Here is a 14,978-nt window from a genome sequence, read left to right as displayed (position 1 = left end):
AGAAGAGGTGAGCATCCAAGAGACGAGCAAGAGGACAGTTTCAAAGCAGACATTATGGCACAATAAAAGCTGTAAGAGCAGAGATTCATTCATATCTTTACTATTTTTCTTTAGCTTTTACTCCCGCTGCTTACAATAAATCCGAGATAAAGAACAAACAAGAACAACTCACATGGCATTGATTGTTTAGTTCAGTGTCACTCTGTGATTGTTTGACATTTCATATAAATGTGACTCTAAAATATAGTCAATAATATTAAAAAGCTGCTGTTACTGAATGAAACTTGAAGGATTATGATAAACTTCAGTTCTTACTGAATCTGTAACATTGCTTTTTTTAAAATTGTTAAATGACTTTTGTGTCACTGTGCACAGTGAAAAGCTCACTTGATGTAGTGGTGAGGCCATGTTCACCACTAGATGGAGACAACCTGGCACAGGTATTTTCTATACACTAAATTTCACACTGAAAAGCCTTGGTGGGAATTTTTGTTTCATAGAAAGTAAAGGAAAACATGTCTTGAGGTCTTTTTCCAGTGTTTTCAAAATTGTGTTTTTCACATACACATCAAAACTTCACACAGACAAACACACACACAAAACAACAAAATATGTCAAATTAGGGAGGGCAGAGAGCGCAGCCTTTACATTGTTTTATTGTAGAGTGACAGGAACTGCCTATGAGCTTCTAATCAAGCAGAAGTGTTGACGGAAAATCTATCAAAGGAAATACATTGATGAAAATCAAAGAAGAGAAATATTTATGTGATGTTCCATTTTCCTGAGAGCTGATTGGCTGTGATGACTCCTTCAAGTACTACATGCTACTTTGTCCTGCTAGTTAAGCCTGCTGTCTGTTCTCAGGCCTCCTCCTGTTTCACTGCCATATATCCACCACCAGAGGGCTCCACTGACCTGCCTGCCGACATCAGACCACACCCCTGTGTCATGTGACCTGGCAGGAGTAGCAAAGCTGGACTCAGACCTGGCCAGGCAAGTTCAAAGGCAGCTGTGGTAGAGAGAGTATATGGGCTCAAATTGTGGTCATAAATATTTTGTACTTGTAAATCAATTTGTGTGTGTATGGGATCAGAACGATGCCACCTTGAAATGAAACCGAAAAAAATATTGAAACTGAAATAAATGTACAGCGCGGCTGCGGTCACGGACAAACTTGCATGTGTCTGTTCGGGAATGGCAGATGCTGAGAGGTCCAGCGTTTACATTACCGGCTATTTCAAAGTGACAGCCTGAGGTGTTCTTCAGTAAATTGGACTACCAGACAGGAGGACCTGAGGCCCCACCGTATTCTTTTCGGTAAGTTAAATGTGTGTGTAAGCTAATCCGTAACTTAGGTCCTTAGGTGAGCACTCGGCTGTCGGGGAAACTTGTTTTGTAAAGTTCGTTTAGCTAACCCGTGCAGGTGAATGAATTTACCCTGACTAAAGAAATCAAGAGAAACGCACCGGGCTGCTCAGTGACTAACCACGGTTACTGTACTTTTATTATGAGTATTATACTGTAAGAGCAACAGGCTGGACTCTGCTTCTGCTCCTGTGCAGAGCTGATTATTAATAAGAAGCTCGGTATACAGACAAGGATAACACAGTACCCGGGCTAGAAAGACAACTCCAGTTTGAGGCGCATGTCCTCCTGACATTTGGTGTTTGTGTTAACGATCCAATGGAAAAGCTTTGATGGGAGTGAGCTGTTCACTTGCACTATAGCACACAAAACGCTGCGCTGAGCACTGAGTGTTGCATCCGTGTACACACTGCATTGCTTCATATTTCACTCGTAAAGTAGGAAATGGGTGGAGCAGTTTATTAAAAGGGTAAAAGTACATGGGTTTGATTGTAAGGCCCAAACAGAGCTGGCACAGGTCTAACAAGCATGAAGGGACAAACTGAGTGTGACATAAGGAAATGCTTACATGTGTAATTATCTTGATTACTGGTGAAGGACTACGTCACATGTAATCAAACATGACTCATTACTTATAAAAACCCTTTAACTAAAAGTTTATCAGAAACTCTCCTCTACTGTTTACTCTGTTTATCACCCAACAGTGACCTCGACCCTCTTCAAGCTCCTCACTGGTCAGTTCGAGTCAGGACGGCTGAAAATCCTCAGTGTTTACTGGGTAAGTTAAACTGATCAGTGGGACACTCAGGAACGGAGACCATGATGCTTTGGGGCTGACCACAGAGGTTTTACTAGTCAGTACAGATTTCAAACACACCGCTACATACAACATTAAGGTCAGTGCACTTAATGCACTGACCTTAATGTTGTATTTTTCTGGTTGCTAATACACTTGGATCCATTACAAACATACACATTGTTGTGTGATGTGTGAAGACTTTTTATGGCTTTGTTTTTTGTCCGAACAGCACAGAGGAAACTATTTCTAAGCTAAAATTCATGCATCAAATGATACGCAGCAGATAAGACGGATGTAATCAAGCTACCGATAGAAAGAACATAATCAAGGACAAATAAAGTGTCTTTTTTTCCTCATTGTTCTCTGTGTGGGCCTCCTACTTCCTCCGTCTGGTAGTTTGACTCGTACTGATGTGGCTCCTCTGCTTCTTTTCACAAACAGTTTTTCCTTCCTGGTCACTGTTGAGCCCGTCACACTCAGCAGCTCGAGCTCGAGCTAAGACAGCCTTGAATCTTAAAACTACAGCCGTAATTGCATTTATGTCTTAGAGTGCTGGCCACAGATATTGATCCCATCTGACAGCAGCTCAGTAAAGCACAAGAGCGTCATCTTAAACAGGATATCAGACAGCGTTCTTATTTTTATTGTCTACTTCTGGTCACATCCTGCTTTTGCCACTGAGCGATCAGCATCCTGTGTTTTATCATGAAGTGATGACTACGTGAGCTCCACTTGTTTAATTCTTCTAACATCTATAAAACAACAGAGTTTCTAAATGACAGACTTATTTGTTTGTGTTTGTGTCTCTGTTTCCAGATGCTGCTGTGGAGAAGTCTGACTTTAAGAATAACACTCAGCTGTCCAACTCCAGTGGGACATCGGAGCAAGAGAAAACCTCTGATTATGTATGTTTGCCTCTTCACCACTCGCACACTCAAGGTTACACTCAGGTCAGGTCCAATATAAGTTTCAGAGTGAAGACGGGCTCAGTGCTGTCAGTACTTTGTCAGGATTTTTATTAGAATGTATTAAATTTGGTGTCCTGCTGTTTGATTTCATGCTGGTCTTTTCCCTCGTTGTAGAAGCTTTTCCACCAGCTGAAGTCGGCCCCCAGTGACAGTCTGACCTACCGTCTGGCTCTGTGTGTGTGTCTGGTCAACTATTACTACGGTGGGCTGCGGGCTGTTGGACACCTCTGGCAGGAGTTTGTCCTTGAGTTGCGTTACCGGTGGGAAAATAACCATCTTATTTGTGGGTGGGTACCTCACAGGCTCGTGCTGCTTTGATTTTAAAGATGTCACACATATTAACATTTTCCTTTTATAGCAGGTAAAATAAGTATTGAACACGTCAGCAGTTCTCTAAGCAAATATATTTCTAAAGGTGCTTTGATGTGAAATTATCACCAGATGTTGGTAACACAGGGACATTAAACACACAGACATTTATTTATTACTTTATACAAATGTTGGTGATGACAGTTCATGGCAGCTTCTGTATGGAGAAACCAGTCCCATCATTGCTCATGACTTTGACCCACTCACCACACAAACAGTCTATAAATCCCGAATGCTCCGTGGATCCTTCCCACAGATTCGGCTCAGGTGATTGGCTGGGCCGTTCCAGCAGCTTTACTTGATTCCTCTGAAACCAACAGTTTCCATTGGCTGTGTTTGAGATCATGGTCTTGCTGAAACATCCATCCTTGTTTCATCTTCATCATCCTGGTAGATGGCAGCAGATTTTAATCAACAATGTCTCCATTCATCCTTCCTGGAGTTAGATTTAATGGCTCAGTCCCTTTTGCAGCTTGTTATAAAGTTTTTATGCATAACTTTTCTAAGCAATCACACATTTTTTTGGGAACATCAAAATCATAATGCTCCCACCTCCAGACTTCAGTGTTGCTGTGGTGTTTTTGGGATGCAGCCACCCAAACACGGTGTGTTTACAGCATTCAAAGAGTTTTGCTCTTAACAAAGGCAGTCGCACTTTTCTCCTCTCCCTTATCTTCCCTGCTTAGCCTCTTGTGTCCTTGTTTACTCTCGTGTTTTTTGTATTACTTTTCCCTGGAACACTCTCTCACAGTCTGTTCTCTAAAACCTAAAAGAGGAATTATGGATTTGATCAACTGGTCCCTGAATGCAATTGACACCCCTTTCTCAACGAGAAGTCTGGGCTCGGGTGAGCCTGAGTGCTGAAGAGATCTACCTGTTCGGAACCATGGTAACAGGGTTCTGGCTGATCGGAGCTGGCTTGGCCCTGACTTATCGAAGAATTAAGAAAGCGGAACCAGTTGTTCAAACCCCCACAAGGCTGCCCGCTGGGATTCAAACGATGGGAAGAGGCGTGAGTTTCTCAAAATGAGCTCATTGAGTGCAGCATGGATAAGATCTTGGAGAAGCTTACGGCTGCTGTGAATACTCAGAATAAGACTTCTGAGTGCAAATTGGATCACATCTTGGAGAAGCTCACTGCGGTCGTTGTTAACTTGTTATTTTCTGTTATACTGCGAGAGTACTGTTGCCCGCGAAGGGTTGTTGTTGGTGTGGAGAAAAATGGCGTAACAAATAAAGCGCTTGGAGTGAGACTACGACGTCGTGTCTTTGAGTTCTCAGAATCGGCTCTCTGAGCACAAGAATGACAACATCACGGAGCGCAAGTTTGATAACATCATGGAGAAGCTCACGGCTCTCCAACGGAGATTGAGAGACCAGTGTCGGAGTGTTAGAACAGCTTTGAAATTCATATGAGCTGTTCACACTAAAGTAAAAACCTCCATCACTTATGCGGATACCCCTTCGGCCCCAGCCGTGGGCTCAAGGCTGGAGCCGAACAACAACTCCCTGATAACGACTGTGTTTAGACTGTTCTTCCCACTCCATGCAAGGCCACCTGGGTTGGCTGGAAGACTGTTTACTTAGCCTGGCAGGGAGGAGGACACTGTCTCAGCTGAACTCTGGACACGCACACGCTTACACAGACATATATACACATGCAGATGTACACTCCTCCCCCCTCCAAACGCCTTCGACGCTTATTCCCCTCCGATGCTGACGGTGGATCAAGGAGACCAGCGCACGCAGGCCTGGATGTACTGTCTACACTGGCTGTCTCTCACCCTTTACCCATCCCTGTTGCTTGTCATGTGTTTCTTTCGTGTATTAAGAGTTTTTTCATGTGCAGAGGTGTTTTTTTTCTGTTCTCAAACTGATCTCCCTGTTGGAGCTCAGTCTGGGGGGAGTTATTTTTTTCTCCTTATCTTTCCTCATGTGGTGCATTTTCCATTGTTATGCCTCTCTGACCTGTCTTCCCCATGTGATGTTTGTGTCATGTATGTATTGCAAAAATAAAGAACGGGGAGGAATATCATCAAAACTGGAAACAGGTAATCCCCAAAGGGGGTGATAATGCCATAACTTTCACTATGGTCAAATTCTCAAAATTTGACCCTCAAAAATTCTTCAAACATTTAGACACAAAGTGGAGATTTAGATACATATAATGTCGTAAACCACATAAGCATGTAGTATTTGATTCAATAACATGGTGAAATAACAAGCAGCAAAAGGTTGATCATGTTAATGGTGTTTATTCAAGGGTGCAGAGGAGATTATTATTATTAAAGACAACAAATGAAATAACGAAAAGTAGAAGTGGAAAAATTTGCGTTAACGGTAATAAAATCAAAAAAAAAAAGAAATACTAACTAAAACTGTACTGAATGTTCACAAAACTAACTAAAATTAACTAGATTTATAGCAAAATGTGTTTGGTTGCATTGATGTGTGCGTGCCCTGCTATAGTGAAATTAAGGTAGTACGTTAGTCGAGTCGTCTGTGTTGCTGCTCCGTTCACGCGCAGAATCAGGTCAGGAAAAGTCGGGAGACAGCGCCAGAATAGAATTGAGGATGATTTTAATATGATTGTTTTGTAGACATAACAAGAGTCTTGTGGTGGAGAGGGACGTAATGTCCTCCTGAGACCCAGAGAATAAGAAAAAACAGGGAGAAAATATTTTCGTTTTTTCTTTTTACTTTTTTTCTTTTTTCTTTTAAATGAATCAAGTGTTATTAAAATAACAATCTCATAAGATGAAGATCAGGGACCAACCCAGAAGTCACTGACACTTCACTAACTGTAAACTATTGGTTTAGGAATAAGTGATGGCACTGAACTTTCTATTTCACAAAAGTCAATTTATTTAGGATATCTGAGGAAGTACTGATTTTATTTGGAGACACAAAGGAACATTTGGCACTTCCCTCATCTCACATCTGTTTCATTGTTGTACCCAACCATTCTACAACTGAAATGCCTTGGACTGCTAACCATTTCAGGCAAGTGGAGTGAACCATATTTTGCTAGACTCTCATCAGATTGGGGCTTCCTTTTATTGATCTTTGGAGAGAAGTCTTCATTACTGGTATTATTCAGGTCTTGTTCACATGTTTGTCCCAGGTTTCTCAGCCAAGAGGAGCTTAAACCCCAGATACTGTGAGTTCTTTTCACACATTGAGATCACTGACAACTCTCAGCAACGACGTGATCTCGTAGAAACAATTAGGTGTTATGGATTCAACTATAATTGCGACACTTTTTTTTTTTTTACTTTACTGGAAAAGATTTCTGCATTTTACCCATATTTTATTTTTAACTCAAAATCAAAATTCCAGATTCTACTACATGTTGCTTTTGCACCAGATAGGACGACAGATTTCAGGTGGCCCTGTGTCTTTCTCTATTACATCTGCCACTGCATCTCGATAATCTTTGTGTGGCTTTTAGTGGGTCCTGACCCTCTCATATTTTGAAAAATCTATGTTTGAATCTCCCTTAATAATTGTGTTAAGAATTCTCTCCGCCTTTGTCAAAAGTTGGGTATTAGGAAAAAGTGAAATAAATATAAATATAAAGTCCCAATGTGTAGAGCACACATTAATAAATTAGTCATGTTCCCTGTGAAAGTAAATGAGCCTAATTCTTAAAGACCCCTGAAATTATTTACCAGATGTTTATTTTTTGAATAAAATAAAAATCTGAGTTTAACAAAACATCTTAAATGTAAATATCAAGCTTACCTTTCTCTCTTCCATAAAATGTGCTGGTGGGCACGCCAGCCATTTTGAAAAGGTGGGAAAAACAATTGGCAAGGCCACACCCCCACACATGTGACATAATTTTAAAGGTACTGTTGTCCTCTCTAAGAAACATCAGGACTTAGAGGAGTGGCAAGTAGAGTATGAGAGCTACAAGCAAAAAACTAAATGTGTACTACAGTGCGCAAAAATGAATTACTGGGTCATCAGGGGGTCTTGAGGGACATTTATAAAACAAAAAATCCCACAAACCTTAAAAGTGCACTTGAAAAGCTCACACAAGAAGGTTAACCTAGCTTACCTAGAAGACCTCATCAGGGGGAGCACGCTCCCCCTCGTTGAAGAGCTCACCCACTTAACTCGCATCCCAAGAAAATAGCTAACCCCAGATAAGGCAGCGTGATGTATCCCGAGATAACAGGACTGGGACATCTAAATAAATGTGTGAAACAATCGCCTTCAAAAGGTTATCAATTGACTTCAACCAAAATTAGGACCACATGGTGCGGCAAGAGTTAATAGTTATTAGTCTCAACACCCAAGGATAACCAGAAGAGCATGACTGATATGATGGAACTGGAATTTTGTTACACTTAATTTTTGCAAAACACAAATAAAACTAAATTGAAACTAAGGATTTTCAGAAAATAAAAACTACACTAAACTAGAAAAGAATTGGTAAAAACTAATTACAACTGGCAAAAAATTGAAAATCTGGAGTCGAAACTAAATAAAAGATAAAACCTAATGAAAATGGTGAAACGTTTAAAACTCTGGTGCAGAGATTGGCAAATCTGACCAGGAACGTTATAAAATGGATTGTCAGAACAGTCAGCGTTAAAGCCACTTTTGACAGTCCATACTAGGATGGCATTGGACATCTTGGGGGTGGAAAGGGGGTTGGTGTTACCAAGGTGTGGTTTGGCTTGTCGTATGTATATTTGAGATCATATGGCTCTGGATGGACCAGTTACCAGGGCATGGAAGGAGGACAGACTCATTAAAGGAGGAGAAGGCATTTCCTGGGATTGGAGATCCTCTGGGTGAGTGGTTGATTAAAAGCATGCATAAAATAGAAGTTATCTGTTGTTATTGATTGGTAATAGATTGATAATTGGCCACATTTACAGCTGTATTGACTTGTTGTGGACGTAGTTGACTTCAGGTTTAAACACTCTCATTAACAGGTTGAAAATAGTGACATTAAAGGAAGAGTATGCAGCACCACCCTGTCAGACGCCAGTGATGGTGGAGCTCACTGATGAATCAGGTGAGCTGGATTCATGGCTGATACAAAACTAAGATCCCCCTGCTGTGGTCAGTAAGGGGAGAAAAGGGGGAAATAAAATCAAGAATTAAAGAGGCATTTATAAACGTTTAGGTGTCAAGTGAAACAGGACAAAAGGGGGTGTTATACTGTTATTTTCAATGTCAGCATTATTATTGTATGAGAATCATGCAACAAGCATTGCATCGATGATCATTTATTGAAGCTTTTGACCTTATACTAACATCTGTGTTCCTGTGATTGTTATAACCTCTGATGAATCTTCCATTTACAGGTGTTAGGATAATGATATAATTTTTCATTGCAGGTGTAACCATGATCATTTTCATACATATTGCAACTTGTTGCTCATTGTAGAGTTGTGCTCAAGTTAATAAGGGTTAAAGGCTACAGTCAGCGCGAATGTCTGACTGATCTATTGAGGGAAAAGGCTTCGAGCACAGAAGGCCGCACGCGCTTACAAAACACTGATATCATGTTATTCTTTGTGATCTTTTCTTAAATTATGTCTTTAAGGTTAGTTTAAATAGTGGCAGTTAATTAAACGAGATTTATTAAAATATTAAATACCTGAGTCAGAACGTTACACGCGGATCACCTTAAGAGTCTGGGAAACTTTGTAGCTGCCTAACTTTTTTTTGAATGTTCTAGCTCCGTTGATTTGACACATTGGAATGTGTCAAAAAAGGGGGGGAAGGTTGAGCTTTAACATCAAACCAGGATTATTTGAACATTTTATAACTTCATTTGTGTCTTTAATAATTTAGGAACGGTAAAGCTTAAGCTAATAGCGGTCCGAGAAGACGGACCTTTTAGAGAATCAGTGAAAAAGCATAAACTATCACTTTCATGTTTAATCATTACTCATTGAAATGAACTGAATAGCGTTTAGAAGATTTGTTAATTTTTTGTCTTTTGTTAAAAAGAGGGGTTTCAATAATTTTCAGACACACCTTGCAAATGTGCTTATAACGAGTTGGCACTCGGCCTTTTGAAGGTCAGAAGCTTCGTTCGGCGTGACTGTCCGGACTGATAAAGTGTAAGAAATGCCTTGAGTGCGGAGGGCTAAATGCAAACATGCTTACACACACATAAGATATGATTAGAATAAGTCCCTGGGACATTCTGAATGTTTTAGACCAATTCTGAATCACTAGAAGGTCAGTAGATAATAACATTAGATTATTAGGGTTAGGAAGAGAGGTGTTTTGGTTTTCTGTCTCTTACAGAGAAAGGAACAGACACCAGACGAGGTCACAGAGATGCGAGGATCCTCCGTAGCAGAGTCAGACACAGTGACTGCCGAGACATCAACTGGGTCCAAGGGTCATGGCGTTTGGGCTCCAGCTAGTCACCACAAAAGGATGGATCCCATAAACACAGCAATAACCATGAAGGGGTTGGCGGAAATCCGGGAACACCAGACCAACGAAGTTCGAGAGGCTTTTGGGCAAAAAGGGGACACCTTCCTGTTCCTTTTTCTGGAGAATACACAGATCGTTGTTTGAAATCGGAGCAGAATAATCCCCTGATCTGTGTTACGACTGAAGGGTTGTCTAACCCCTAAGGTTGGAGAATTAAGAGCAGAGGATCACCCAACTGGACGACACTGGTAGCTGCAGCAATAAAATAAAGGTTAAGAGCTCTTCGGACAGAGGTTCTAGTCTACGTCTGAATGGTATAAGGGAACACCAAATAAAGCAGTGGGAGACAAGGACATTGTCATCTGGACCTGCTACTGTTGGAATCCTAGTTTTTCTTGCACCTGACTTGCGTAAACAGAGAAGTCATCTTACATATGGTTTGCCCCTCAGGGGGACAAAGGACCTCAGGAGTGAGAAGAGATGAACCCGGCCACACTGGGCTACAGGGTGTTTGTGAGGTCATTATTCTAATGACCTCATCAGGGGGAATTGTAAAACTATGATATTATTTTATGCCATGTTATACCCCTAATTAAAGATTGTGAATTATTATGTAGTTTTAGTTTGCATTATTCTCCTGAATTAGAAGAAGCTGATAACTATTGCATTAGTTAAACTGATTTGCATTACATTAAATTGCTGACTTGTTGTGAATGAATGATATTGTTTTATGATGCATTATATTGCTGAGTTATAAGAAATACTGTTCGCAGAAGGTTATTGTCTAATTTGTCTGAGTAGAAGAGAACAGAGTGTGCTGGAGTTTTCTGCCCCATTTCAGCAGGAGCAGATAAACAGGGAGCCAAGGTCGTAGCTTAGGCGCTGTGTGAGAGAGAGCATGTGAATGTTTAGGCTTTTTATGATAAGGTGGAGGCACCAGAGGTTATAAAAGTTTGAGCAATGCTCCACCATTTTGAGATTTTGAGGCTGTCTGCATCAGTGTCCATCTCCCACGTGTGTGATCATTAAATCATCGTTTGACTCAACCCGGCCGGACCAGTGTTGTTATTGTGGTTTTTCCTCTTGTCTCCATCCCCAATATTTTGAACCTTAACAATGGTCAGAAGGGTAAGATGGCGCTGGCAAAGGTCGGCAGTCTTAACCCAATTTCCATTGGGGTCAGCCTTCAGGATCAATAAAGTTTTATTGAATTGAATTAAGTGACCAAACTATAAAGTTAAAGCGTATTGTTGTACCTATGCATTACACTGGAGCAGAGCTTACATACATTCTTACCTGCTTACACTCATCATTCATTCGTCAAACTGAATAAAATAGCAATAAAATAGGGTGGCTGCAGCTCAGGCGGTAGAGCGGGTCGTCTACTGATCGGAAGGTTGGTGGTTCAATTCCTGGCTTCCCCCAGGCTGCATGCCAAATATCCTTGGGCAAGATACTAACCCCAAATTGCTCCCCGATGCGTTCATCGGAGTGTGCGCGTGTGTGTGTGAGAGAGAGAATGTTACTTAGAAAGCACCTAGAAAAATGTGCTTGTGCGAATGGGTGAATGCACAAGTTGTGTAAAGCGCTTTGAGTGCTCAGAAGAGTAGAAAAGCGCTATATAAGAACCAGTCCATTTACCATTTAACCAGGGGAGTATTGCACTGGTTGGATGGCAGCAGCCATGGAGGGAGGGTGTAATTGTCCCGTGTTATGCTGGTGTTTTGTATTAGATGTAAGCTTACATTTGGCAGCATTAGTGAACATTATACTGAATGTTACACAGGAGTGTCTCAGGTAGGAGGGAGGCTCACTTGGTCCATCCACTGAGCTTAGTGTTCAGTGATCGATGGTCCAGGGGAAAAGCTGTTTTCTTAGCCTGGCTGTCCTGTTTCTTGAACAGGTGCTGTCCAGGATGAGATGAGATTTGATTGGCTCTCCTGAGACAGCGAGTGCTGACCATGTCCTCCAGGGAAGGAAAGGGACAGGCACTATTCTTCTGTGCTGTCTTAATGAGCCACTGAGCAGTTAGCATACCAAGCTGTTAGCAGTAGGTGGGGACACACTATGGTGCTGTGGTAAAAAAGCCACCAAGACTTTCTTCTCCAGATGGTGGTTCCTCCTCCTCAGCATCCTGAGGTGGAGTCTTTGACTTTGGACCATGAGAGGTCCTCAGCTACGTGAGTCCCCAGGAACGAGGACACTCGCTGAACACAGTCTGCTTGATGTGGAGAGGAACGTGTTTCCCTCTGCTGAGGTCACATCTCCTTAGTTTTGATGGCGCTGAGCAGACGGTTGTGTTCATTGCAGCAGCCTGTCAGGTTTTTAACCTTCTGCCTGTTCGCCGTCTTCTCCGCTGATGATTGTCGCATCATCAGCAAATGTAACGATGGTGTTAGAGGGGCAGGTAGGTGTGAACTCATGAGTGTACAGGAGAGCAGGCAAAGACGCCTGTGGATACTTTATGTGAATGCAGATGATAATATTCTGCCAGCGTTTCACAGACTTGTTCAGCAAACTTTAAACACACTTCACGCTTCTCTTTTTTTCTGTGGCTCTTGCGCACATATTGTTTTCTTTGAAACAGTCGTACCTGCTGATTCCAGGCCTTTCTGTGGCTCTTCATAACTGGGCCTTGACTCTTCTGATAATTCTTTTCACTGGTCTGTGTGAAATCTTGTGGGAAGCACCTGGTCGTGGCCCATTTATGGTGAAATAATATTCTTTCCACTTTACCAAAAGTGCGCTGGAACCTTCAGTAGTTCTACTGTGACCACTGCCACCAGCATGTTTTGCAAAAGTCTTGAGAGAGCTCGTTGTTTTTACCCGTCATGAGACGTTTCTTGTGTGAAACCTGAATAATGAGACCATCAGTTGGGACTGAACCAGCTGATATTTGATTTGATATTAATTGGCGAGGTCTGTGACGAGTTACATGACTCTTTGGTGGCAGGACTCCTGGGCTGGAGGTGCGAGTCCCACTGAGTCTTTGGATGTTGTTGGACTGTCCTGGTTTCCCACCTCGGGATAAGCAGACTACAGTAGCGGTTTCCCTTTCTATGAAGTGGGACTAGGGGCTGTGCTTGAACTTGGGAATGATACTCCAAAGCCTCCCTGGAAGTCTGTGACTGGGTCAGTTCGTTAGTTGAACCTGAGGTTGAGGATATATTTTCAGCCCTGGAGCTCCTCTGTCAGATGGTGACGGCATACAAAGTATCTGGTACCACTGTCCTCTGTGTGCTGCTGCTGTTGGTCCATCAGCTGTGGAGAGAGTGAAGAATAAGTGATAATGAAAAGTTGTTGTTCTCGTTGAACTCTGTTATTGCTGCTTTATTCGTGGCCAACACTCAGCAGATATTGGCACCAGCCGATTTCAGTCGGGATCTCAAAGGACTTCGTGGAAGAGCAGAACCTATTTGCAGACATTTGTGGGACCTCGTTAGACTGTTGACTTGGACACAGACAGAAGACAGAAACACATTTTGAGACCAGAGGAGATGGATCTGTCAGAGTGGGGGCCCCCAGGCTGTGGAGTGCTTTGATTGCATTTATTTTTATAAACAGCAGCTTGAGACTCATTTATTTAGCCTGGCTTTGAACTAGATTTGTGCTGTTTCATATTATTGTGAAGCACTCTGTGGTTCTTATCCTGTGCCATATAAATAAAGTCAAATGCTGGATGTCTGTACTTTGTCCAGCTGAGCCGACACTTTAGAATCGGGCTTTGGTCTTGTTGTCAGTCATGTTGGATCTCCGTCCGTCTCTAATAACAGACAAATGACCAAAATGTAAAAATCCAAGTACATAATACCAGGCACAAAAGCCCCTGCAGTGTTTGTGCCGTGCTCTAACTAAAACTTTGCTTGAAATTGTTTAAGCAGTATTTGTTTCTCTGTTAACACACTGGTGTTCACTCATATCCATCTCTGTGCTTCCTAATCTGCAGGCTGGCAGGTGGAGCTCCTGATCTTCGCTGTTGTCTTTTGCATCAGAAGTTCCAGGTAGCCACACAGTGCACAAAGTGCAAGGACTAATCGAACGATTTAAAAGACAAAAAACAACATCATGCACATTTGTAGACTTGCAACTTTAATTCCAGTGGTTTATCAAAAGTGTTGTGTTAACTTTGATAATTGGAACGATGTTTAGGTGATAAAGAGAAAAATGAATTCTGAGAGCTGATGCTCAGTGTGATACAGCATCTTCAAACTCCCAAACACCTGTTTATGTCGTGTTGTCTGTTGAACACAAGTAGCAGTGTTATGTTTCCATGTGTGAAAAGAGTTTTTGTTCCTGGACAGATGCTGAATTGTTGTATCGAAAGGAAGAAGGCCAGAGATGACTCTCACAAGGTACCCGAGGGGAAAGAAAAGGAACACAGGGTCTCAGGTGCCTGCCAGAAGAGCCGCCAAGGACCAGAGTGTGCAACCAGTGCTTCCAGTTCAACAAGAGAGATGTCTCAAGGAAAATCCTGGGACTCGTGGAGTGACAGCGAGGAGGAATTCTTCGAGTGCCTGAGTGACCAGGGCGAGACTGAGGCGACACAAGCTGAGGGCAGAGCTGAGGGCAGGCTGCACCCCCACAACAACATGACTCTGCTCAACTCTGCAGAGCCTCTCTATGTTCACAGGTCAGAGTCACTGCCTCACTGTGCAAACACATCATATGCTGTTATTTATTCCAAATACAGCATGTTGAAAATAATAGTCGGGGTCACACGGGGTGGAGCCTATCCCATACCATAGGGCGAGAGGCGGGGTTCACCCTGGACAGGTCGCCAGTTGCAGGGCGAACACAGAGAGACAGACAAACATTTAACCCAGGGGTGGGCAACTCCAGGCCTCGAGGGCCGGCGTCCTGCAGATCTCACCCTGTGTCAACACACCTGAATCAGATGGTTAGTTCAGCCTCTGGAGAACTTCCACGATAAGGATAAGCTTTATTTGTTGGTTGCCTGCAACTGAGATGACCTAATCGACCATACATACCATGTACAAACTTAACATTGGGGATACAGGTCAGGCTAACTAGCAACAAAGGATAGCCCTAACCCAAGACACTGC

At 42.3% G+C, this 14,978-nt stretch overlaps 1 protein-coding gene across 1 annotated transcript; it reads left to right on the top strand.

Annotated features, from left to right (window-relative positions):
• The first annotated feature begins 1,143 nt into the window (after positions 1-1,143).
• Positions 1,144-14,673, top strand: LOC113008509 (rab3 GTPase-activating protein catalytic subunit-like). The gene is made up of 7 exons (XM_026145976.1): positions 1,144-1,161; positions 1,250-1,317; positions 2,070-2,143; positions 2,981-3,069; positions 3,247-3,419; positions 13,862-13,916; positions 14,217-14,673. The coding sequence occupies exons 1-7, from the start codon at positions 1,144-1,146 to the stop codon at positions 14,658-14,660; spliced, it is 921 nt and encodes a 306-aa protein (XP_026001761.1). The 3' UTR covers positions 14,661-14,673.
• The last annotated feature ends 305 nt before the right edge of the window (positions 14,674-14,978 follow it).

Source organism: Astatotilapia calliptera, chromosome 16 (genome assembly GCF_900246225.1).
Source record: "Astatotilapia calliptera chromosome 16, fAstCal1.2, whole genome shotgun sequence".
NCBI classification, from domain to species: Eukaryota; Metazoa; Chordata; class Actinopteri; order Cichliformes; family Cichlidae; genus Astatotilapia; species Astatotilapia calliptera.
Note: the sequence above shows the minus strand (reverse complement) of the source record. Positions and strands in the feature narration are given on the sequence as shown.